Source organism: Hibiscus syriacus, unplaced genomic scaffold, assembly GCF_006381635.1.
Source record: "Hibiscus syriacus cultivar Baekdansim isolate YM2019G1 unplaced genomic scaffold, ASM638163v2 tig00111392_pilon, whole genome shotgun sequence".
NCBI classification, from domain to species: domain Eukaryota; kingdom Viridiplantae; phylum Streptophyta; class Magnoliopsida; order Malvales; family Malvaceae; genus Hibiscus; species Hibiscus syriacus.
In genome coordinates, this window is record NW_024063078.1 from 169,688 (window position 1) to 197,423 (window position 27,736).

The 27,736-nt window shown below is 36.0% G+C and overlaps 1 protein-coding gene and 1 pseudogene across 1 annotated transcript; both read right to left on the reverse strand.

Moving 5' to 3' along the window:
- Positions 1–15,851: 15,851 nt before the first annotated feature.
- LOC120160544 lies at positions 15,852–16,624 on the reverse strand. Its single transcript, XM_039170949.1, has 2 exons — positions 16,368–16,624; positions 15,852–16,304 (listed from the first exon to the last, which is right to left on the reverse strand). The coding sequence occupies exons 1-2, from the start codon at positions 16,590–16,592 to the stop codon at positions 16,014–16,016; spliced, it is 516 nt and encodes a 171-aa protein (XP_039026880.1). The 5' UTR covers positions 16,593–16,624; the 3' UTR covers positions 15,852–16,013.
- A 1,159-nt stretch (positions 16,625–17,783) lies between these two features.
- On the reverse strand, positions 17,784–23,121 carry LOC120160351 (annotated as a pseudogene).
- Positions 23,122–27,736: the final 4,615 nt, after the last annotated feature.

The window sequence follows — 27,736 nt, forward strand, 5'->3', positions numbered from 1 at the left end:
TGATTTTTCGACGATGAATAGTCACCGACAGTTGGGTTTAATTGTTGCTGTTAGGATGAATATGCAAACTTATATTAATTAAGTGTTCTAATCCTAAACAAATAAAAGTTCTTAAAATAATTATAATTTCTAATAAAAAATATAATTTAACTATATTCTCATTAAAATTTTAACTAAATAAAAAATGATTAATTAAGGATAAATCATTATATTTTTTATATTTATTAATAAGGACAATTTAATTAGTGGTGTGTATCGATGTGTCACATTAGTGGTGTGTTTCGATGTGCAACGTGCATTCTAGAATTTTTTTAATTAATTTTGGGGTTGTTTGGTGCTTTTAACATTTTTAGGATGAGTATAGAGTGTGTGTCGCACACCGAAATGCATCACTAATGTGACACATCGATGTATACCACTAACTGAATTGTCCTTATTAAATAAATATTATATAATGACTTATCCACAATTAATCTTTTATTATTATTTAATAAAATTTTTAATAATTTATATTTTTTTATCAAAAAATTATAATTATTTTAGAATTTTTTTAATTGTTTAGAATATGAACACTTAATTTATATAAGTTTACATATTTATCCCAATAAAAATCATCAAACTAACCGTTGACGATCCAATTCATCGTCGAAAATTTGTATTACTTACATGTGGTTATGTAATGCCATCCCCATTAGGCTCTTCCCAAGATCATGTAAATTATATCACAGTTGCATATTAATTTGTTCAGTTGCTTAAGGAGTTATTGGTAATTTTTTATTTATATGTAATTGAAGCTTCTGTTTTGATCAATGTTACATGCTTATATATTCATCCTATACAAAGATACGATCTTCAACTCCTCTCATTGGAACTAATTTCATAAGTGGTTTTGTGCATTCACCACCAATGATGGTATAATTCGACTGTTTAAGCTATTTGAAGTCATTATTTACATATGAAGAATTAACCGAGACTACGAAAATTTTCTTAGACCATAATATTTTGGGTGAATGTGAACTTGGGGTTGCTTATAAAGGTTGCTTATAAGATGGGAGACGGGTAAACGATAATTTAAAGCTGAGGTTGCAGAACATGATCTTCCGGCGATGAATAGGATTGTTGATGGTTGATTATGATGGTTTTTGTTGTGATGAATATGTAAATTTATATAAATTAAGTGTTTCAATCATAAACAAATAAAAATTCTTGAAAAAAATTATAATTTTCAATAAAATAATATAACTTAATTATATTCATATGAAAATTAAAACTAAATAATAATAAAGGATTAATTATGGTTATATCATTATATTTTTTTCATATTTGTTAATAAAGATAATTTAGTTAGTGGTGTGTGTACTACGTGCATTCTATAATGAGAAAATAATCTCAGTGACCAAAAATGCCTTATAATATATGATTTTAACCAACTTTTTTTGGATTTGCAAAAATGACCAACTAAATCGCAATGCGATCGATAATTCACAATGCGATCTCCGGTATCACAAATCAGTTTCCAGATTCGCAACGCGATTCTAACTATCGCATTGCGATTTTCCAAATTCGCGTTGCGATTTTCCTAATTCGCAATGCGAATACGTAAATCGCAATGCGAATACGTAAATCGCAACGTGAATCTGACTATCGCAACGCGATTATGACTATCGCAACGAGATTCTGACTATCGCAACGAGATTCTGACTATTGCAACGCGATTCTGACTATCGCAATGCGATTCTGACTATCGCAATACTGAATTTCAAATTCGCAACTCGATTTCTGAATTCGCAACAGGTTTTAGTTTCGCAACACAAATGTTTTGGGTATATAACTACGCAGCAGCAACAACTCATAACCTAAATCCCTAAATCGTAACTCATTCCATCTCCATCTATCACTCTCTCCGGCGAAATCCGTTCCTATATCCAACGACATCCTTCCCCATCCGGCAACAGGTTTTAGTTTCGCAGCTCGTTTGTTTAGTAAATTAATTTACAATAATGAAATCATCTAATGTTGATCATGTTTGGATAGATTTGTGTTTTGGAGGGTCATGGGAGAATGTTCATGGTGTTTTACAATATATGCCTTTACCCATGAATCTTTAACTAAAACTGTCATTAAAAAAGTTAACTTATGAAACTCTAATGTTACGTGTTGCAAATAAATTGAATTTAGAGCCCCTAAGTGGATTTAGGCTATCTTATCAGAGAAATGGTAAAGTTTATTTGTTAACCGACAATGAAGATGTTGAACGATTCATTGCTTACATTAGTGTTTCAATTGATGATGTTACATTTTATGTTGTTGAACCTAGAAGTAGTGAAGTTGGGTCAGTAGCGGGTAGTAATCAACTAAGTTTTTCAACCCCAGTTTATGGTGCTCAAAATTTAATGGTTCCACCACAATTTCATCACCAAGCAAATATTGTTTCACCACATTTCCAATACCAAACACAATCTCAAAACCCACAACCTTTCCCTAATCCAAATCCCAATCAACTTTCAGCACCAAATTTCAATTTTCGTATTGACCAGTTAGACGATGATGAGCCAACAGAAAAAATTGTGAGTACTAGTCAGTATTCGAAATTTGATCTTGGTCAATACTCGGACTTTGATCTTGGTCAATACTCGGATTTTGATGATTTTTCAGAAGAAAAAACAGACCCTGCGTGTAATGATTTTGATATTGGTCAATACCCGAATTTTGATGATGATACAGCCGTTGCCGAGAAAGATGTTTTTGATGATAATGAGGAGGAAGTTACGACTGTAAATGAACATGTTGAACATCCATTATGTAATTCATATAACCCTGAAGAAGAAAAAGAAGAATTCCCCAAAGAAAAGTCCCCGAAGAAAATGCCACGGGAGTATAACTGGAATATGCCAGAATTAATTCAGATACCAGATGAAGAGTTGGTAAAGATAACAGTTGATTGTTACACAAAAATTATTCGTATCAAGAAAGATGATTGTTTTGATACAAAGGAAGACTTGAAGATAGCTTTGTATACGAAATATGTGGAAGATGGCTATCAACTAAAAGTTAACAAATCAAGCAAAGATCGTTTCGAAACAAGGTGTATGATTGACAAAAACTGTACGTGGCGTATGATTGCAAAGAGGATAAAAGATTGTGAAATGTTTCAAGTTAGGACTTTTATTGATAAACATACATGTTCAAGAACCCAAGTTTTTCCTCACCATAGACAGGCAAACAAAAAGGTGTTGGGTGGTTTTCTGGCTGAGTTAATGTTTTTGAATGGCAGGGTATATCGGGGACATGAAATTATGACTGACATGAATGCTCGGTTCAAGATTAGTATCTCATATTCTCAAGCTTGGAGAGCCAAATGTTATGCCTTGGAATTGTTGAGGGGGTCGCCAGAAGCATCGTTTGCCCAATTACCGGCTTATTGTCACAATTTAAAGCTGAAAAATCCTGGGTCGGTAACTCATATCAAAACAGATAGAGATGGACGCTTTGAGTTGTTGTTTATCACCATTGGTGCTACGGTTAGTAAATCAATATAATTTTGTTGACTCATTTTTGTTAGTTACATGCATTTCACATTTAAATGATTATATTTCTTGTGTATATGATTTTGTAGATTCGTTCGTTTATTACTTGCATGCGCCCAGTTATTATAGTTGACAGAGCACATTTAAAAGGTCGATACCTTGGAGTAAACTTATTAGCAGTAGCCATGGATGCTAACAATGGGATACTGCCAATAGCTTACCGGGTTGGCAAATCTGAAACCTCTGATTCATGGACATGGTTTATGGGGCATCTTAGGGATTGCATAGGTCCTATTAGCAATCTGAAAATCATATCCGATAGGGCAAACTCAATTGATAACGCTGTTAGAAGGTGTTTCCCAGATGTTTTTCATGGACTTTGTGGTGTTCATTTGTATAGAAATCTAAAATCAAGGTCTGCTGGTATAAAAAATCACAAATGGACATACTGGAAGGCTGTAAAAGCTTATCGGGAAGTGGATTTTCATAAGTATATAAACTGTTTAAGACGTGTTTTGCCTCAGTGTGCTCAAACACTAGAAGATGTCGGGCTTGAAAGATGGTCAAGAGTACATCAACTTGGAGCAAAATATGGTTTCATGACGTCTAATAGTGCAGAATCAATCAACGCTCTAAGTCGTCATTCCCGAAAATTACCCATTACTATGTTAATGGAGTTTTTTCGAGCCTCTATTCAACAGTGGTACTACAAGAAAAGAAACCATGCAGGTATTATTTCTTTAAATTCGTAACTTATCATATATTTTACTAAGTATTATTTATTTAAATTTACAGGAACATTGGAACATCGTGTTACACCATGGACTGAAAAAGATAACGAAACGTGTTGTGAAGTCAACGTCATGGAGAGTTGAACCATGTTCAAACACTTTGTTTAAAGGTTTGAAGTACTGGATAATAACTTAAATGGGCTTGTCGATCTAAATGCAAAGACGTGTAGTTGTATGAAATGGCAAACATTTGGTTATCCGTGTGGCCATGTTATAAAAGTTGCTCTTCATCTAAACCAAGATGATTCAAGCGCATACGCTATGGATTGCTACACTACAGAAGTATATCAACAGACTTATGTCGAGATTGTCTACCCTATTCCATATCCTTCTGAGTGGGACATACCAGATGACTTACAAACAGTTTTGCCACCAGCCATGGACAGAAGGCTACCTGGCCGACCAAAAAGTCACGATCGTATACCGTCTAAGGGTGAAGAGAAGAAGAGATCGACATGTAGTCGGTGCAAGGAAAGTGGTCATACAAGGTTGACATGTGGATCATTAGTTCCATCACAATCATCTTTTCCTCTACCAAAATATGGATCCTCATCAAAATCCCAATCACAACCGACTTCACCTTTTGGGACTGTTAACTTAGGTGATTTTTAAATGCAAACGTTGTATTATGTGTATATTATGTGTGAACTTTTAACATTTTCAGTTAGGCATGTATTAGTAACTTGAGTTTGAACATTGCTATGATATGTTCAGTTGTTATCACTTATTACACATTCATTTGACTATCGCAACGCGAATATGACTATCGCAACACGAAAATGACTATCGCAACGCGGAAATGACTATCACAACGAGAGAATCGCAATGCGAAATGAAAATCGAAATGAGAGAATCGCAATGCGAAAATGAAAATCGCAACGCAAAACTAAATTCGCGTTGCGATTTTCATTTTTGCATTGCGATTCTCTCGTTGCGATTTTCATTTCGCATTGCGATTCTCTCGTTGCGATAGTCATTTCCGCGTTGCGATAGTCTGTTTTGCATTCAACATAATGCAGATTGAAATCAACTATTACATTTCAATCAATTAAACAAGCACAAATAATAATTATGTACACATCAATTAAACAAATCAACATTTACAAATCATCTTTTACAAATCAATTAAACAATCAAAAAATAATAATAAGAATTATTTCCTCATCAATTATTGAATCAACTTTTGCACCCATACATCCATTTCACGCAGCTCACTTCAGGATTAACCTGCAGAAACCAAACATTGAATCAACAACACTTTCTACACATCTAAAACCTACAAACATCAAATTATTGAATTCTAGCTACTTAACCAAACATTTTCAAACCAAAAAGAGTATATATGTTTAACAACACTTGCATTTGACTTACAAATTGTTTATGGACACTTTCATAACGCGGATGTATGTAGGCAGCGTCTCGCATATATCGCTCTAGCCATAAAATGTCGAAACAACAAGCCTACTGCACCTCTATCTCTATCGATGGGAGGTAGAAACTGTGTACTTCCTGTCGTCAAACGCTCCAAGCACATGCATACGAGAGGACCACAATCCCTTCTGGCTTCCTTCGTTTGTTGTGGCACGGTATCGTCTCTGATAACTATAACATTGAACTTCTTTGGCTTCTTGTTTCCAGAATTAGTCCAATAATTAATTGCATCCAAGAATTTAGCCAAATGAGAGCTCTATCCCTTAATAATATCTCTCAAATCAGACAATGATATGTAATTTATCATGTTGTCATATACTATTGTGTTGAAAACATTTTGATGTTTCGATATAACAAATTAAGTTAAATGAATTTTAAGATTTTACAAAAGATTTTCTAAGTATATTCGATGTAATTATTCGAATATCAAAATATTACTCCAAGTCTTTCAAAGTTCATTTTAATCCTTACTAAAGTGTAAAATTGTGTTTTATACTTAAACTATTTTAAAACAATTTTACAAAGTATTTCGAGCCTTAATCGAGACAAAAATATTTTCTTTTAAAAGGGTTTCAAGAAAAATCAGATTGTCCAGGGGGTACAGATTCCCCCCTTAGGGGGAACAGATTCCCCCAAGGGGTATCGATTCCCCGGGAACAGATTCGCCCCAGGGGTATCGATTCCCCGGGTACAGATTCCCCCTGCATGGTTTGGCTCCGAGAAATAACATATTACTCAGAGGGAACCGATTCCCCCCTTGAGGGTATCGATTCCCTCATTTTTCATCAGCCCAACGGTCATAATATTTGAATATTATGAAGGGGTATCGATTCCCTATGAAGGGGTACCGATTCCCCCCATTCTGGGCAGCCTGTTTTTGCAGAAAAATCATTCCCAAACGGCTCCAAAACATCCCCAACGGCTAGATATGACTTCAAACACATTCCAAGCTATAAATACAAGCTAAGGACACTTGAAGAAGTAAGAGAACAACTATCCAAACAATCAAACACAAGAGAAGAGTTTTTCAATCTTATTTCATCTTTCTCTTGTAAATAATTTGTTCTTGTGAGCTCAATCTTGTAAACACCTACCTTAGAGAGGTTTTCTTGTTTACATTTCTTATCCTTTTGTAAAGGGGAAAGGTTCTAGCTAATCCCGTGTAAAAGCTAGGGAAAGGTTCTAGTTTATCCCGAAAAAACTAGGGAGTTTGTAAGGTTACTCTTTATCCTCAAAAAAAAGAAAAAATTAGTGAATTTGTTGGAAAATCCTTGGTGATGAGCTAAGGTAGTGGACGTAGACTTTGATTGAGAAAGTAGAACCACTATAAATCGCTGTGTAATTTTCTATCTTTCAATCTCCTTACTCCCTAAACACAAAACCATTCCGACCCCTCTTTACAAACCGTTTCGGTTGTCGATTCGAGCTTCCGAAAATCCTAACAATTGGCATCAGAGCCTAACTCATCAAGAAGGTTTAACCACCTTGAGACGATCCTAGAAGAAGCTCTACCAATTCCCGACGTAACCGACAAAGAAATGACTTTTTCCTCCGGTGCTTATTATCTTGAAGAATATCCTATTATGGATTCACAACCGGTCAACAAGCCACCCTTCTTCAATTGAGCAAATTATGCACATTGGAAGAATAAGATGATATACTTCATTCAATCATACAATCTAGGAGCTTGGTACTCAATCATGGATGGTTACTCCTTTCTACCTGGCAAGTACAATGATTGAAGTGGAGAAGAGCAGAAAAATTTTCAGCTTAATTCTAAGGCTATACATATTCTATTTTGTGCTTTAGGCCCAAATGAATATGGAAGAGTCTCATCTTGTTCCAGTGCCAAAAAGATTTGGGATAAGCTCCAAGTCACTCATGAAGGAACCGACGAAGTGAGGGAATCAAAGAAAAGTCTTCTCAACCATAGCTAAGAGAACTTCAAGATGAAACCCGATGAAGACATCAAAGCTATGACGGATAGATTCTCTATGATTGTCAACGGTCTCAATGGATATGGAGAAGTAATCCCAAATGAGAAGCTTGTGAGGAAGATGATTTACTCTCTTCCAAAGGAGTGGCAATTAAAGAAGACGACCATTATCGAAGCAAGAAACCTAAAGTCTCTCACTCTCGACGAGCTAATTGGTTCCCTTCTCACTCATGAGATGATGGTGAAGGAAGATGAAAGTGAAGAGAAGAAAAACAGGAAGAATAAGAATGAGGACGTAGGCATCAATGAAAGCTATCAAGATTCAAGTGATGAGGTGGGTGAAGACGATGATAAACAAAAAGAAGAGATGGTCAAGCTCTTGAACGAACTCAAGAGATTCATGATTTCCAAGGAAGTGAAACATGAATCAACCAAGAAGAAGAGTCCCCCGGTATGTTTCGATTGTCAAAGAAAGGGGCATGCCATGTATGAATGTCATCTTCTAAAGAAAAAGGGGAAGAAGGCATTTGTTGCATCTTGGAGTGATGAAGATGATTCCAATGATGAAGATGAAGTAGTCAACCTATGCCTCATGACCACTCAAGAAGAATTCGAGGTATCTTCTAACTCAAATGAATTTAATTCATTTACTTTTGATGAGTTACAAGATGCTTATAATATGTTGTACTTGGGATTTAAGACCATGAATTCCAAATATACAAAATTAATTTCAAAACTCAAAATTGAAAGTAAATCAATTTTGAAAGCTAGAGTTGATTTTGAAAATCAAAATGAAATTTTGAAAAATGATTTAGAACTTTCAAAAATCAAAATAAATGATTTAGAAAAGAAAAATTTTGAGTTAGAAGTTAAGCTTGAAAGCTTAACAAAAGAAAAAGAATTAATTTCTAAAAATAATCTATTATGTTTAAAAATGGAAAAATGCTCACATTGCCATTATCATGGTCATATGGAACATACTTGTCCTTTGAAGAAAGGAAAACATTTTAAAATTAGGCAAGTATGGGTTCCAAAAGGAACAAGGGGCATTGTAACTAACGTTCAAGGATCCAACGCAATTTGGATACCAAAATCTACTTAAATGTCTCTTGTAGTTGTGTGGAAGCAATTGTGATGAAAATGATGATATTCAAGATGCTCTAGCCACAAATGAAAAAGGAATGGGTAACCTCTAAGCTTAATACTTTTAATTTTGGATTATTTGGTTGCTCATTTGATTTTAAGCATGCATGAGTTTTGGTTTTAAATGATTATGCATCATTGTTTTAATCTCATGTATGTTGAAAAGATGATTATGATGAACATTTTAAAATTGTAATGATTTTTTAGAATTTTTAGTTCATCATAATAAAATTTTGGTCAAAATTTGTTTTAATGCAAATGATATCTCTCTAACAATTGATATCAACTTTTCAAATACTTTGATTTTATAAATCTTTAAAAAAAAATTGACCTAAATTTAAATGTTTATGCATGTGGTTTAAATAAAAATGATATCCCTCTAATAATTGATATCAAAAATTTTCAAATGCATAACATTTTTAGAAAACTTTATGCATATGATCTTAATTTCAACAATTGGTATTGCATAAAGTATTTTAGTCTTGGATATATTGAATTTCATATGCTACTAACATGTTTGATATTCTTTGTTGAAATTAAATTTTGTTTAAGTGTCAAGATCCTAAAAGAAATATTTTATTTGGAATGCATTTATTGAGGGGGAGATTTGATTTTTTTTTCAAATGATTTTAAAAATGTCAAATTTACTACATCAAAAAGGGGGAGATTGTTGAAAACATTTTGATGTTTCGATATAACAAATTAAGTTAAATAAATTTTAAGATTTTACAAAAGATTTTCTAAGTATATTCGATGTAATTATTCGAATATCAAAATATTACTCCAAGTCTTTCAAAGTTCATTTTAATCCTTACTAAAGTGTAAAATTGTGTTTTATACTTAAACTATTTTTTAAAACAATTTTACAAAGTATTTCGAGCCTTAATCGAGCCAAAAATATTTTCTTTTAAAAGGGTTTCAAGAAAAATCAGATTGTCCAGGGGGTACAAATTCCTCCCTCAGGGGGAACAGATTCTCCCCAGGGGTATCGATTCCCCGGGTACATATTCCCCCTGCATGGTTTGGCTCCGAGAAATAATAGATTACTCGGAGGGAACCGATTCCCCCTTGAGGGTATCGATTCCCTCATTGTTCATCAGCCCAACGGTCATAATATTTGAATATTATGAAGGGGTATCGATTCCCTATGAAGGGGTACCGATTCCCCCCATTCTGGGCAGCCTATTTTTGCAGAAAAATCAGTCCCAAACGGCTCTAAAACATCCCCAACGGCTAGATATGACTTCAAACACATTCCAAGCTATAAATACAAGCTAAGGACACTTGAAGAAGTAAGAGAACAACTATCCAAACAATAAAACACAAGAGAAGAGTTTTTTAATCTTATTTCATCTTTCTCTTGTAAATATTTTGTTCTTGTGAGCTCAATCTTGTAAACACCTACCTTAGAGAGGTTTTCTTGTTTACATTTCTTATCCTTTTGTAAAGGGGAAAGGTTCTAGCTAATCCCGTGTAAAAGCTAGGGAAAAGTTCTAGTTTATCCCGGAAAAACTAGGGAGTTTGTAAGGTTACTCTTTATCCTCAAAAGAAAGAACAAATTAGTGAATTTGTTGGAAAATCCTTGGTGAGGAGCTAAGGTAGTGGACGTAGACTTTGATTGAGAAAGTAGAACCACTATAAATCGCTGTGCAATTCTCTATCTTTCAATCTCCTTACTCCTTAAACACAAAACCGTTCCGACCCCTCTTTACAAACCGTTCCGGTTGTCGATTCGAGCTTCTGAAAATCCTAACATATTGTCTTTAGGAATAGGAGCTGAAGCTCGACGAGAATCCAATGAGTACGTTCCAAAACAGGGATAAACATCTGCATCGAAATGTAATAATTCAAATTGCACACTTATTTATGAACACCTTTAAAATATTTAAACAAATAAATACTAATCTTATCGACCTCCCACCATGCAGGATAAAGTTTAGCTTGTCCATTAGCCAACACATATGATTCCTATCGTTGATTCTTCAAGAGAACTACGTGAAAAGACGTCGGCATAATTGTATATCGCGTTTTTTTTATATTTTTCTTCAATTTCCTTACAATTAGAAGACGTGTCACCCATGCATCAATATGTTGTTTTACAAAAAAAGACATATATTAGTGAATTACATAAATTTTAAAAAAAATTAATCAAACTGAAATATAAGACTTACCCCCCATCAAAATAGCCATTGTCTTCAACCCCTAATAATACACCCCACCAAGACCATTCAATCAACAAATGCATATCATCGTTGAGTTTGTATATGTCAGCGTAACACCCTTGGCTCCGCTCATGTAGATAAAAATCAACTGTGGTCTTAGCCCAAAGGGTATTATCCAGAATTGTTTCCGGTAGTTGTTTCCTCTCCACTTCATCTACCGGAATGGTACTGGCCGGTAACTTATACGAAAGCCAACAGTCATCCATCATGTCCGACACGTGAGGGGGCTTCTCAATAATTCGATATATTACGCCGTGTGAATCGGGATCTAGAATGTTGGGAGGGACCTCTTCAACGATGACAGTGGCCTCTTGAACGGTGGGAGGGGACTCTTAAGAAATGATAGGGGCCTCTTGAACGATAGGGGAGGCCTCTTGAATGATGACAGGTGAATCGGGCTTTTTCTTACGGATTCTTCGTACTATTGGGGTGAATGGAGACGTAATGGCACGTGCACGCCGTAATGGCACGTGCACGCCGTCTGATGCGTGAACTCCGACTTGCTAGAAAAACCCGACGTAGAGCATCCACCATAGCGGGCCGCTAAAAATAAATTAATACATAAATTAGTAAATAAACAGACATGATATTAAACAGTGAAAACAAAGACAAATGTATTTCAAACTTGCACGGTATTCACCCAAGTCATTATTATATCATTGTTCACAAAATGCATCAGATAACATTCCAGAAGTAAGCACTTATATAAACATTTAAAAGGACAACATATAGGTTTAGTGCAGGTTCAATGACAACATAAAGAGTAGTAGTTTATTCTTGAAACTTAAATTTTCAACACTGTGAAGTTATTATTTGTCTTTTGGTTGAAGTAATGCAATTCATTCAAGTTTCAATTTGCAGAAAAAGAATAGAATCTGAAACTTAAAATCGCAACGCGAAAATGACTATCGCAATGCGAATTTGACTATCGCAATGCGAATTTGACTATCGCAACGAGAGAATCGCAATGCGATTTTCATTTCTCATTACGATTCTTTCGTTGCGATAGTCAAATTCGCATTGCGATAGTCATTTTCGCGTTGCGGTTTTGTTGTTGCGGTTTTCATTTCGCATTGCGATTCTCTCGTTGCGATAGTCATTTTCGCGTTGCGATAGTCATTTTCGCATTGCGATAGTAAACTATTCTTCTTCTGCAAATTAAAACTTGAATGGATTGCATTACTTCAACCAAAAGACACCCAAAAACAAATACTAACTTCACAGGGTTAAAGAATAAACAGTTAAACAGTATTGGCAGCAACCGAATGAATTTACTAAGCAATCTAAGTGAAATTACGAGTAAATTTATCATCAAGTTAAATATGAAAAATATTAAACTTACCTCGTTGCGTAGAGTATGAACCTCGTTCTGCAACGATTCTACAATCTCACGTAGAGCTGCTACCTCACCACGTAAAGTAGGCACCTTAACACGACATGCACCATTGTCATCGCGTAAAGTACCGACCTCCTCACGCAAGGCATTGACCTCATTACGTAACTCCCCTAACTCATCCCGTGGAGGTAGAGGTGGAGGATAGAGAGATAAACGTCGTGGCATCTTTGTCGGTCGCCTATCATGAGGTGATGGTGGAGAAGAGGCTCAATGATGTGACAGAATAGGTGATGACTCTCGTTGTGGAGGTGTATATTCGGGTCGATCAGGTGATGGCTCTGGGTGAGGTGATGGCTGTCGAAGTGGTGGCTGCTCATCATCTGTGCCATCAAAAAAACGCTTATTAACTTGCCACCAATCAGTGGCAAGATCAGCTTCCGTGGGTGTCAGCCTCTGTAATGGAGTGTTGGCCTCCTAACAATATAAAAGCTCAAACAAAGTTAAACGTGTACTAGTAATAACTTGTTTATAAACATATGGTAGTATTTGTGTTAACTTACATTATTTATTGTAGTATACGGTAGTAAATCTTCCCATTGCTGCAAGGACCGTTTCCTCTTCCAGGAAATAGCCCTAGGAATATCATTAGAAGTTTTTAATGCATATGTCTGCATGGCGGGAAAGGCCTCAAATATCCAAATCTACAAACAATATAATAACAAACATTAGTAATTGTTAAAGAATTAATTATAATTTTGGAAACATTATATAAAAATTATTACCTTAAAGGCCCAAATAAAGCCTGACAAAGTGTATTTGGAACCATCGCCACGTAAACTTTTTCGATCATCAAAGGCAGACGACAACTTATTCCATGTAGCTTTCCATAGATACGAACCCCACGGAAACAGGTTCCATGCATTTAGGTCCTCTACCAATTTAATTATATCATTAGGAATAGGTTGTCGGGCCTCTCTGCCTAAAAAGCCGGCTTGCAAAAGTATTAGAAGGCATACTCGGACAACATCGACGTCATCCATCCGAGTAAAACCATATTTCTTATTCAATAATCTCGTCAAGTATTCCACGTGTAAATTCGGCTTCTCCGTTGACAGCTCAGGGAAAACCTGGGAAAACCATGATAGGCGGGTAATATGTCTAGTGTACCGATCTACATCATCGTGTCCGAAGCGTAGACCGGTGATTAAGCAAAACTCCTCCCGCCCAAAACACGTATACGCCGGTGGAAAATCATACCATATCTCTTCATCATGACGTTGTATAGTCTCTGGTAGATCGCTAATAATGGTTTGAAGAAACAGATGGATCAACATAGCATCTCCACCCGGATGTTGTACTTTCAGCCATGGCCCGAAGCAAGTATCCTCAAATATTTTTCTTTGTGCAGGTGAAAGCTTCAACCCAATTGTTTTGGCCAGGCTTACTTTATTTCTTAAGGTCAATTGAGCCGAATAAAAGTTCTGCAAAAACAATAAACATACCAAGTTAGATATACCAAAAACTACACTATGAAGATATAACAAGAACAATAAACATAAAGAGTAGTAGTTTATTCTTCAAACTTAAATTTGCAACACTGTGAATTTAGTACTTGTCTTTGTTTTTTGGTTGAAGTAATACAATTCATTCAAGTTTCAATTTGCAGAAGAAGAATAGTTTCTGAAACTTAAAATCGCAACACGAAAATGAAAATCGCAACACGAAAATGGCTATCGCAACGCGAATTTGACTATCGCAACGCGAAATGAAAATCGCAACACGAAAATCGCAACGCGAATTTGACTATCGCAACACAAGAATCGCAACGCGAAATGAAAATCGCAACGACAGAATCGCATTGCGATAGTCATTCTCGTTTTCAAATACTAAAATTGAAAGAAACTTGAATGGATTGCATTACTTCAACCAAAAGATAAAACAAAGACAAATACTAACTTCACAGGGTTAAAGACTAAACAGTTTAGCAGTATTGGCAGAAATCGAATGAATTTAATAAGCAATTTAAGTGAAATGGTTAATCTATTATTGAAAACACCAATAAACTTATCATCAATTTCAATATGAAAAACCTAATAATAATGCAAAAATTTCAAAATAAAAATAATTAAAAAAACTAACCCTCGGTGGTTGATTTGGTTGATTTTCTATTTCTGACCGTGAATGATTTCGCCGGAGATGGAGACTGATATCGTCGGAGATGGGGACTGATTTCGTCGGAGATGGGGACGGATGTCGCCTTAGAGAGTGAGAGATGGAGATGAGACTGAGTTGTGATTTAGGGTTTTAGGTTATGAGTTGCGATTACGGGATATACTGTGGACGGTTCAGTGTTCCGATATATTAATATATTCATGTTTGGAATTTGAAAAAAAAAATACGCGTTGCGATACGAATGGCACTATGTAAATCGCATTGCGATAGTCAGATTCGCATTGCGATTTACGTATTCGCATTGCGATTTACGTATTTGCATTGCGAATTAGGAAAATCGCAATGCGATAGTCAGAATCGCATTGCGAATCTAGAAACTGATTTGCGATACCGGAGATCGCGTTGCGAATTATCGATCGCATTGCGATTTAGTGGGTCATTTTGGCAAATCCAAAAAAAATTGATTAAAATCGTATATTATAAGGCATTTTTTGTCACTGGGGTTATTTTCTCTTCTATAAATTTTCACATTTTTAATATATAATCGACTTTGGAACTCAATTATTTTTTATATAATCTTTTAAAAAAATAATTAAAAAAAATAATTTTATAGGTCTATAACACGTAATTTAAAATAATTGATACGGACAATGATTCTTTTAGAACACAGACGATCAAAAGAAAGATATTTGTAAATCTAACAATAATTTAGAAAATTATACTTTAAAAGAAAAAAACAAAAAAAAATTCTTTTGAATTAAGTACAATTTTTATCGATTTCAAAGCAAACTCAAGATACCCTCTGAAGGGGCTTGGTGCAAATTTTTCTTTTTTCCCTGTACTTGCTCCGCCACCACCACCAGCTGCACTGCATTTTATGGAAATTTCATGGCCACAAATGATACCAAAGCACGAAAACAATCCCGGCGAAGTTCGTCTTCGGGTGTGTTTTGTTTTTTGTTCGGCGCCGTCAAAACCTTCCCCAGAATACTAGAATAAACTCTACTACCGTCGCTATCGCCGTCGTGGTCGTACATAGGCGGGAGTTCCACCATTCACCTCTCTGGCTTCGAAACTATCCCTTCCATGCTCTCGTCTAAACTCCAACTCCGACCAACGAACTCTCTGCGTCGTCCATTTTGTTTTGGTTCTTGATCTTGGCGACGGCGGCCGCAACTTCCGATGGCGACGGACCCAAATCCGAATCTAACTTTGGAGCCCTGTGATCAAAGCCGCTAAATGTTAACCCGCTTGACCCGTATATTATCGAGCTTGATTTTCCTTTTATGTTAGTACTATTCTCAAACTTGTAATTCACCATTGAACTCCCCCTTGATTTGATCTTGTATTCGTTTCTGTCCGACCCGTCGCTGCCTTCGCCGGTGTTGAAAATGGACGATCCTTTAAAGGAGATCATCGGCACATATTGAGACCCCAACATCGAACTCGAATCGCTCATGGTTCTTCGAAGCTCGTGTTTGATTGATTCAATATTTGAAAATTGGTTGTTGTTGCTCCGATCACCCGATCACTACTTTGAATCGGCTCGTCTTCGCCCATAAAATATTGGTACCCGGCCGCCGATGAACCCATTTGCATATACAACGGCATGCTCCTCCTCGAACCATCGAGCAACGTCAACCCGATGTTTAAAATCCCTTGGGGCCTACCCGACGGTCGCCTGACCTGAAGCGCGACGAACCTCATCCCTAGCTCAAATTCACGGCATTGGTGTCTGGACGACGTCTTTAAGAGATTCCCGATGATGACTCGAACTGTCCCGACGTGGATATCACGGAACTAATGGACGGCGGACGTATCACTGGATAAGAACTCGTCGTCGACGCGGAAAATGAACTTATCGTTCGACGTCGGGTTGGTGTGGCCTTCGGTGTCGATTCGGGTCGTGAGCTTGCGTTTCGGGTTGACCCAAGCCACCGCATATGTCTTCATCCTGCGACGAACTATGGGTTCCAAATCTTGAGCAGATATCAGATTCAGTTCCAATAGCCGGAATGGTGTCGAAACATCCATACTTTTAGCGACGAACAAGTAGGAGAATAAAGAAACCGCTACTGTATAATGAAAGGTATTAATTTATTATCGTCGCTGTTTCTCACCTTCTTTCGTCGTTAATATTGAATTTTATACGGTTATATAATTCAATATTAACGACCAAGTACCCACTTCATATGGTTTTCCACGATGATGTTATAGCGTCGAAAGAGTACCATTTCGGTGGATTTCCACGACGAATAGCGTACGGGAAAACAGAAAAAAAAATAACAAGAAAAATTTAAGAAAATAGAGAATCAACTATGTGCGGTCATAGAGATGAAACCGTAGTTTGTAATCTTTTTCTTACTTGTTGTCGCTAATTAAAATTAAAATTTTAAAATAGGACTTCAGATTTTGAGCAGAGGCTCTTTGAAGATCCCGTAATTTATTACTTTTTAAATAATAATGATCTATTTATCTAAGGGTAAAGTACACAAACAGTCCCTCAACTATATGACGATATTTTGTTGAGTCTCTCGACTATTAAAAGTTATAAAATGGTCATTCAACTATAAAATGTTGCTTTGTTGAGTTCCCCCGACTATTTAGTATGTTCCAAACTCGTCCTTTTTTCGTTAAAAATTTGACAACAATCTGAGTTGGATTTTAACTTGTTGATAGAGATATGACAGCTTTTTTAGATTATGTGATCAAATTTTATCATATCTCAGTCATCAAGTTAACATCCAGCTCAGGCTGCTGTCAATTTCCTAACGAAAAAAAGACGAGTTTGGAACATACTTAATAATCGAGGACTATTTTGTAACTTTTAATAATCGGAGGACTAAACCAAGCAACGCCCTATAATCAAATGATCATTTTATAACTTTTAATAGTCGATAAACTCAACAAAGTCTCATCCTATAATTATTGGTCGGAGATCATTTGTATACCTTACCCTTTATCTAAATCGAATATTGTCAAAAGTATACTATGAAGATAACTTCACTAATATCGTTTACTTTATTTACAATATCAAAAACTCAAATCTTTATTGGATGAATCCAATATTCCATTCCTCTAGATCAATTAAATTAGAAAATAGTTTATTATATTTTTGTGTTATCTGCATTTGTGTTTTCCTTTATTGTAATCTGAATCAGATATCGTAACCAAAAAAATAGAGTTATAAATGAATATCCATTAATGTCTCTTTGATAAAAGTGATCTGTTTTTCATTTCTTGACTCATACGAAGGCACATACATTGCTGGAAGACTGGCCAAAACTGGCAGACATCATTTGCCCTAAGCCTCAAATGTATTTTGGGAGCAGAAGAACTAAACTGAAGATTCGAACAGCAAGTTTTACTTCTTGTCGACCACGAAATATGACGGCCAGGATTAGCAATTGTGGAGTGACTTAACAGCTGACATCGAATAAGCTTGAACAGAAGGAGCGTTTTAAGAATCCATTGAAGCGTCTTCTTCTGGAAGGCCAAAATATGAGTAGGTTACTACGATCCTTTGATCCCACTGCCAAGTATTTTGCATCTGAACCGAATTTGACACAAGTTGCTTTACCTGCAAATACAGGAGAATAATGCATTTCCATCCTCAGCTAGCAATCAGTAATGACAACAGAGTGCAGTTAAAAAAACAGACCAGAGGTCGAACCGACCAAAAATGCATAAATTATTATCTGATCCTTATATAGTTTCTGTACAAGACAAACTATGGTTCCTGGTTCCACCCGTCAAGCCGGCTGGTGGAGTTTGTTTTTTTATTCAATGATAGAATGAAGGAAAAGAAAACAAACCAGTGCCAGATAAATCAGGTAATGTTTTGATGCAATTCCAATCGGCTTTGACACTGCCGACTTGGTAGATTCTGGAAATACAGAATTAAATTAGTATCACTGAATATTACAAGAAATTTGAAATAATATTCAAGAAAGATGAAATTTTACGACTACGGAGAAAGGGTGGAGATAAGATTTGTGACAAGTCCACTAAGCTTGTTCTTTGAAACTTTAGTTATGAGGCAACCAACAACATTTTCAGAAAAATCTCCAGCCAAATTTCTAAGCATTCTATATAAGCATACAACCGTCTTCTACATTGAATTTTTCAGTCCACATAACTATATACCATGATTTGGAGACCCTAAGTGCGCCTACCTTACATCCGAGCCAGCAATTGCAAGGTAACTCCCACTATGGTCGAAATCCACTGAAAAAATAAACAGAATTAAGCCTGCTGTTAGATAAAGCTTTTCATGATTAAAAACTTTGATTACAAGTTTTGCTCGTTAGCTCGAAAGCTACCAATTTGAGAAGCCAAAAAAAATCAAGATATTGCTTGTTCCTTAGAGGGAGCCAATAGGAGACAATCAAATTAATAGCCAGGCACATCCGTTATCTAGATACTACATACCAGAGTTTGTTGGTGTATCTTGATCATATAATTCAAATGACCGGAAGTTCTTTAATTTGCGCAGAACCCATAACACCTTCATGTGCTGCAGTCTGGAGTTCAAACATAAATCAGATTGCAGAATGCATGACCATCAAACTAAAAATGCACATTTGACCAAGTGCTTACTGCAAGGAAGTAACCATTTTCCTAGAAAGACATGGCTGTTACTGCCCCAGTGTGTCCATCAAAGTTGGCAACATTTCCCTGAAGGGTAATAAAATGGTTGTTTATAAAATGCAAGGCAAATGCATCATCTGAAAACATTAAGTTCAGGTCTCATAATGTAGTTTTCTATATACCCGACTCTTCACATCCCAAATTCTAATAGTAGATTCTGTGGTGCCTGTTCCAAGGATGAGACCATCAGGATGAAAAGCAGCAGATGCATAGCCCATGGAATTTGAAGGGTCTTCAACCTGTAGAACAGAAATCTGACTCATATTAATGGATTTTCACTTCAAAATAAATGGGAAAAATATCAAGGGGAAAAAATCATTTTATCATCACCTCTATTAGTAATGTAACTACATATTTCCAGTGAAAGTAATAGAGACAATCAGCGGAAATTTAAAACATGCTCGAACACAGCATTTAAAAGATTCAAATACTAATATAAGTTACTTTCAATTAATCCATTCACTTCACAAGAAAAAATGCATTGTTCACTTTAACGGAAAACCTTACAGATCAGAGGGATAGCGAAATGGATTAGGACCTGTGTCAAGCATATGCCAGAGGAAATATCATAAAAGCACCACCACGAGTCAAGGGAAGCAGTTACAAAGTAGTTATTTGTGGCATGGACTGTGACAGCTAGCACCTGAAAGAGTAGAAGATAGATTTATTCTCATGTCCACAAGACAGCAAACAAATAAGAATAAGACTTTGATAATCATAGTATTTCAGAATATTAAGATTCGAGAATATATATGTACCTCGGCAGTATGATCCTTAAAAATATGCTTGCAATCATAGTTTCCATCTTCAGACCCTTGCCAAATGCGTACAGTCTGAAAATATTGAAAGACCAATCAAATTCTGATGCAAGCTAAAAAGATTTTTTTTAAGAAAAGTAATAGTTAATTAAGGTTAAAAATCAAAGTGTATTAAGTTATGCCAGCTAATAAGAAATAAATAAAGAAGGAAAAAACCTAAGGATCAAAAAATAGGAACAAAACTGGAACTTGTGAGACTTGGAAAATTGTCTTGCCTTATCTGCTGATCCACTTAAAATCACATTGCTCGGAGCTACAAATTTTACACTTGCAAACTACAAAAGAATGGAGTTGGAGAATATATTTCAAAAGAAAAATGAAAATACCAACACTTAAACATCTAAAAGAAAGTAAGAAACTGAGTAAACCTTCTTGGAGTGGCCACTTAGTGTTGATAAGATCACTCCAGATGTTCGGTCAAAGATTACAGCACTTGAATCAATTCCTCCTGTGGCAACAATGTCTTAAATATCAAATGTAAAAGAACATAAATGAACCAGCTTCGAAGAGTAGAGAAACATAAAATGCAGAGGCTCTTCCAGTTACATTTAACATAAGATTTAAAAGAAAGTAAATAAACAAGCTTTGAAGAATAGAGAATTAAAAAAAAGTAAGAAAAAGTAGATGCTATTCCAATTACGTTTAACATAGATATATATAAAACATATTTCTATAACTAACATATGCACTAGTTCATCCAATAGGCAATTCACACTCCTCCAAAAGCAGAAGAATGCAGTCAGTAGAGTACCAATCATCTTGATAATTTCTTTAACATTATTCCCAAACTTAACATTCCAACCTTGATTCTTACAGATTCGTTTCCCATTACCTTAATTTTGGCAGCCATATCTCATGCCCACTACAGGCAACATCCAAATATAACTACCTCCATCCTAGAAAAATGTAGGAATGAATATAGTTTTCTGAAAAGGATTATCTTAAAGGAAACACACACCTTTGAAAGATTGATATCAATTGAAATGATCCCTGGTTTTTTTTTCTTGTGAAGAGGACGGCTAGAAAGTTGGGTATACCTCTCCAAAGCATCAATGGGAGCCAATGTTGGAGCCTGGAGGTGTCTAAAAAGAAAACACATGCAAGAAATTGGACAATACAAAGATATTGTCAACAAAGACATAAACTAAACAGAATGAAGAGTACCTGACGCTTTTTACGCTGTTGTGAGAGAGCTGCATTACATTCTGTTAACTCTGCAATAATACTCTCAGAAACCCCAGAGCGTATTCGCTTTGAACCAGGGCCCATATCTTCATCCTCGGGAGTTATGATCACAGACATAATTCTCAGATAAGATACAGAATTAGCTAAAAGATATATAATACGAATCAAAAGCTTACTGAGGAAGAACCTCACTTTCCATTACTAAAAGCAGAAACATTGGCAGTAGCTGCTGATGCTGACAAGGGGGCTGCCTCTCAGCCTGTGCAAGAAAAGACCTAGCTTCATCCCTTTCCTTTTTAAGTCTAGCAATCACTCGGCATGCAGCATCATGCTGTATAAGAATATGACAAACTGAACCGCATTATAATTTGATAAAAATAAATTTTCAATCAGTTAGTTTGCAGTTGAAAGCAAATAATTTTGAAGCAAAGCATCCCTATTGAAGAAACTGCAACGCCCTAAATAATACATCAAAAGTCAAGGCTTAAAAGAAAAGACCTTTACACAACCATTGAGTTAAATTACTCAGTTTCTTCAACTTTGAAAAGGAATTAAACCACGGGAAAGATTGTAAATAAATTTTGAAAAAAAAATATCTTACACCAGATAATCAAAAAGATTTTTTGCTTCAATCTAGAATTAGAGTAACCAACATGGTCTTCCTAATGCAGTGGTATAACATAACATATAAAACCAATGAATTAAAAGGTTTATAAGAATGTCAAGATAATCAGAAATATAACCTCATTGATATTACCTGGTAGAGTGCATGACTAAGTTCTTGCCTAGCTGTATGTAGCTGCTGCTCTAATGCAAAATTTGATAGCATTAAAGCATCCCATTACTGTGACGAGCAAAGTAATGCAACATCAGAAGCAAAATACTAAAAGCAAACAGATGTAAACACAATGAAATTTATTTGTAAGTTTTGCTATGGTAGCAATTCCATAGAAAATATAAAGGGAGTTAGCTAAAAGTAAAGCTTCAAAGTCAGAACCCTTGTTGTAATACCGATAGTAGAATTGTCCCAATTTTACACAGAACAAGTGAAAACCTCCACACCTACCATGCACTGATTAGGATACATGCATAACAAAAAATGAAGGATGGTCTCAAAACTAGAAGTATGCAATCATTTATAGTAATTCATACGTGATAAAGGGATAACTGAATCAAGAAAACATACATTCTGAAACATTCCAAGCATCCCAGGAATGCTAGCCGCAGTTAAGGATCTGGGTTTTACAATCTGCATCAAACAGAAAAGAAACAAGCAAATCAGCTCAAAAGAAACAATGGAAACAAGTGCTGGCAAGGAAAATAAAACAACACAGTAAAATCACCTTGCCGGTTTTGACTGGGACAATTTCATCCATAGTAAGTATCTCCAGTAACCGGACACTTCCCATAATCCTAATTACAAACAGCAATGCAAAACAATCTATCAACACGCAACTAATGTTAAACTTGCAGTTTCAGTCTAAAAAAAAAGGAAAACCTTTTCATTTTGTTAATTTTCATTTTTCTAAGACATTTTTTTCAAAAGGGATTCAAAAATAGAGAAGCCGAACCGCAATGTGTCGCTCGATTAAGCGTTTCTCGTAAAGTAAACCGGATTTCTTGGAGACGACGGGCTCTTCCGGCACTTTGCCGGAGACTGCACAGACAATAAAATTAACTCTCACGTCACCGGAAAATAAAAAGGAAAACCTTTAATGTAAAGATAAACTAAAGGGAGAGAGGGCTCGGAACTTACTTGAACAGTTCATGGTAAAAGAGAAATTAGAGATCCGAGTTTAGGGTTTTGGGGTTATCGGGTTTGAAATTCAAGAGCCAAAAGGAAGCAGCTACCAGCAGCTAGAAGATGGTGTGTGAGATCGCGATGGAGGCAAAGAAAAAAATAAATTTAAGGTCTAATTCGATTTTAGTCTCTGTACTATTATCAAGTTTAAATACTCGCACGATGTTGGAATTAAATATAGGGTAAAGTATATAAATGATCCTCCAACTATAGGATACTGATTTATTGAGTCCTCTAACTATTAAAAGTTACAAAATAGTCTTCTGACTATAGGGAGTTGTTTTGTTGAGTCTCTCGACTATTAAAAGTTATAAAATGGGCATTCGACTATTCATTATGTTTCAAACTAATCCTTTTTCCATTAAAAGATTAATGGCCATCTAAGCTAGATGTTAACATACTAATTGAGGTATGATAATTGTTTGAGATTATGATATCATATTTTATCATATCTTAATCAACAAGTTATCATCCATCTCAGCTTATCGTAATTTTTTTGACGAAAAATGATGAATTTGAAACATAATAAATAGTAGAATGACCATGTTGTAACTTTTAATGATCGATAGACTCAACAAAGCAACTCCCTATAATCGGGAGACCATTTTGTAACTTTTAATAGTAGGGGACTCAATAAATTAGTATCTTGTAGTTAGAGGATCATTTGCATACTTTAACCTTAATGATATGTATAATTTAAAATACATGTAATTTTAAGTACAAAAGTGTATAAATACACTTTGGAGTCCTCTGGATACTAATATATTGATATTAATTATATGTAATTTTAAAATATATTTGATATTTTTACCAACAAACAATTGATCTAGTGGATGAGGCACTAGATTCCTTAAACAAGGTCAGGGATTTGAGCCCTGGCGTTTACGAATTGAGCAAATTGGATTTGGAGGGTCGTCATCGCCTTTGCAATACCCGATCTTGATTAGTCGATCAATAGATCACATATATTGATTAATTAAAAATATATATTTGATATTTTAAGCAAGATATATTCGAATATTGTTAATAGACTCATATTGTTTTTTAGAAAATGAATAACTTATATTCCAATAGCATCGAGGATTACAAATTGTTTAATACATTCTGGTTCATCAAAGTAAAACCAAAACGGATTGGGATTTGATATAGCCTATTTTGCAAAAGAGTGGGTGACTCTGTTGGCTTCTCGATTGACATAATGGACCTTGAAGGAATGATTGTTATCCAAAATCGAGTAAGATTCATTGAGCAACAATTCGATTGTTGAAATATATTTTTTTCGATTAGCCAACCTGTTCACCATAGAGATGGCATCCCCTTGGATAATCACATTACTCCACTCGTTTTCCATTACAAATCGTAGGCCGAAGGTGAAAGCCCATACTTTAGTGGATTCCGTAGAATTTGGGGGTTCAAGTTGGCGAGAGAGATCTCCAATGACTAACCCATTGGAATATCTAGCCACTTGCTTGCACAAAACGTACCATCCACGTTTATCTTAACTGTTTCTTGTTCTGATCGTGACTAGGAAGGAGACCGACGAGGGCAGCCTAAGATAAGGTCGGTTAACCTCTCGACACAATTAAGCCCCATTCATTGATCACCACATCTCTATATGATTGAAGCTCTGCCTCATGTAGCCATTTATTTATATGGTTCCAAATATTCCAAAAACGGGTGAGAAACATATCGAAACCCTCTTAGTCTATTTTTGAAGCATCCCATAGAAGCCAATATTTGTACAAGGTCCCCTCCTAATTGGTAACCAACTCTGGAAGACCAAAAAGCCTTAGAATAGGTTTAGTCTTGGCACAATTTTTAAGCGCGTGAATGGGAGTTTCGACATCTTCATTGGAAAAGCCATAAATTTCTTCTGAGATATGTGTTTGCTTCAACTTATCACTAGAAGGGATAGCTTCATGGCAGAGTCTCCACCCAAAAAATTTAATCTTTAGAAGGATATGCGATTTTGACAAGAGATTCTAGACCATGTTCTGATCGCAAGGGGCTCCTTTTATAATCATAAGTCAATTATGCCCGGATTTAGCAGAGTATAGTCATGAACTGTGGTGACACTAAAACAAATTATCACCGGTAACGGGGCAATAAGTGTGTTTAGAACCTTCGTAGCATCCTTAGCCTCCAAGATGGTTTAAAGTTTGAGTTCATCTCATCTAGGGAGGTTAAGCAACATAAAGTTTGAGCACTTGGAAAGACTGTCCACGTTTTCCATATAAGGTCACTCCATATAATGGAGGAAAAGTCACCCCAACGGTCTAGGAACATGCGCGCCCTACTGTTTATTCTGACTCTCCAGAAGAATCATTCTTTTAGGGCCTCTTTCGCCTTATGGATACTCAACCAAGAGTAAGAGGCTTTGTCACCATTGCCGATGTCGATAAAGGAAGAGTGAGGGAAATATTTTGCCTTGAGAACATTAAAAGCCATGGAGTTCTCATCCTGAATCAGTCGCCAAACTTGATTCTCAAAAAACGCTAAGTTAAAGAGTCATAGATCCCAGAATCCCATACCAACGTTCTTTTTAGCTCTGTAGACCTTGTCCCACGCTATCATGGCCTAACCTCTTGGATATTGTATCCCAAACCACCAGAAAGAACGAGCTTGGGAGGTGAGATCCTCAAGGATACCCTAAGGGAGGAGATAGTATGACATAACATAAACATACAGTGCTTGAGCCAAAGATTTGATAAATACCTCCTAACCCCCAAAGGAGATGAGTCATTTGGTCCACTCTTGTATGTGCTTAGCTGAACAGTCCTTAATGAAATTGAAAGTTACAATATTCCCTTTACCCTCCGAAAGAGGGAGACCAAGGTAATTTCTCGGATCCTCATTCTCCATCATCCCAAGAGTATTCATGATAGTCATTCGGTCTCTTGGATGAGTGTTTGGGCTGAAAAAGATCCTAGACTTCTCGTAATTAACTTTTTGGCCAGAGGAAAGTTCATACTACTTGAGAATGTCTTTGATCTGACGGACTTCAACAATGGAATTATTGACAAAAATAATGTTGTCAACAACATACAATAAGTGGGAGATCATGGGACCTTAAAAGCTAACACATACACCCCAAATATCCCATTTGCTTTGCGCTGTCAACAGAAGGGCAGAGAGGCCATGTGTATAGAAAATGAACAAATATGGGAGAGAGGTTCTCCCTGACAGAGCCCACTTTCAAGGAGAAGCACATTCGAAAGGGAACCGATAATGCAAACCTGAAAGGATACAATTCTAATGCATTGCCAAATAAGATTAAAAAAACATCATCAAAACCCATCTATTTTATAACTCTAACCACAAAATCTTATTCAACTTTGTCATAAGCTTTTTCCATATAAAGTTTAATAACAGAGCCCTTGTTGGGGCCATTATTGGATCCCTTAAGGTAGTGAATCAATTCACGAACAACCATAAAAATATCAGAGATTCTCATACCCGAAACAAAAGCACATTGATTTTCTGCAATACAATTGGGAATAATATATTTGAGTCTATTAATGACAACTTTTGACACCAGTTTGTATATGACCGTGCAAAGGCTAATTGGTATAAAAAATTCATTACTTTTGGACTATTGATTTTGGGAACAAGTACAATAACAATATGATTAACATATTCAAAATTAGTTTGATCATTTAAAATACTTAGATATAGTATTACAAAATCATCACCTAAAATATTCCAAAAAGTACGATAGAAAGATCCAAACATACCATATATAACAGGGGCTTTAGAGGGGTTGACTTAAGAAAAGACAATGAGGACTTCTTCGGCAGTAAAGCTTCGGCTGAGCAAGGCGTTATCCTCAGGGGTGACACACCTATCGATAAGTTGAAGGATTGCATCCTCTGGTTCAACTCTTGAAGATTGAAAGAAAGAGGAGAAGTATGAGCAATGTCAAAGATGTCGTCAGGTTGATCAACCCAAGTTTTTTCCTCATACTCAAGCCCAATGATCTAATCCTTTTTCTGTTGGCAACGCGAGCGTGAAAGAAGGTCGTATTCCTGTCACTTTCACGAAGCCAAACAACTCTTGACTGTTACTACCAATCAGATTCATCCTTATCAATGATTTCCTTAAGTTTCGTTCTGGCTTTACAAAGATGGTTCATTGATGCATCAGAGATTGGTTCGGCTTCCATACACAAGATCTTTTCTCTGACCCTCTTCTCATCATGTTTGGCTTTCCCCTTCTTTTTCTTTGCCAAACCTTGAGACAATCACCCACAATTTGTAATTGTCCAACATAGAGCCCGTGGTATTATCCCAAGCTTTCTTAACCACCTCTCCACATTGCACCTCCTGCGCCCAAGTATCAAATTTGAAGTAGTTGCCATGGTTGCAAAGAGAGAGAGAAGGGGGAGCTGGACAACTCAAGGTAAATAGCTTCGTGATTAGAACAAGTAGTAAGGGTGGTGAGGGCACAACAGTTGGGGAATAAAAAAGGCCAAGTGGGGGATGCAACAAATAGATATAATCTTTCCCTTATGTGATTGCACGCTTTCTTGCCATTAAACCACATAAATTATCTAACATTCGGGCGAATGTCCTATAGGTCAGCAGCACGGAGATAGTCTTTGAACTCTTCCATGCAAGTATTCGACCTTCTACTACCACCCAATTTCTCTGACAAGTGTAATATTTTATTGAAATCACTACATATAACCCACGGGAGGGAGGATGCACCAGAGAGAGAGAAGATTA

Excerpts from the sequence above, each read along its gene's own strand:
- LOC120160544 (XM_039170949.1), bottom strand. The coding sequence starts at position 16,592 with ATGGATGTTTCGACACCATTCCGGCTATTGGAACTGAATCTGATATCT. Across the intron at positions 16,305-16,367 it reads TATCCAGTGATACGTCCGCC|ACGTCGTCCAGACACCAATG; the intron begins GTCCATTAGTTC and ends AATCTCTTAAAG.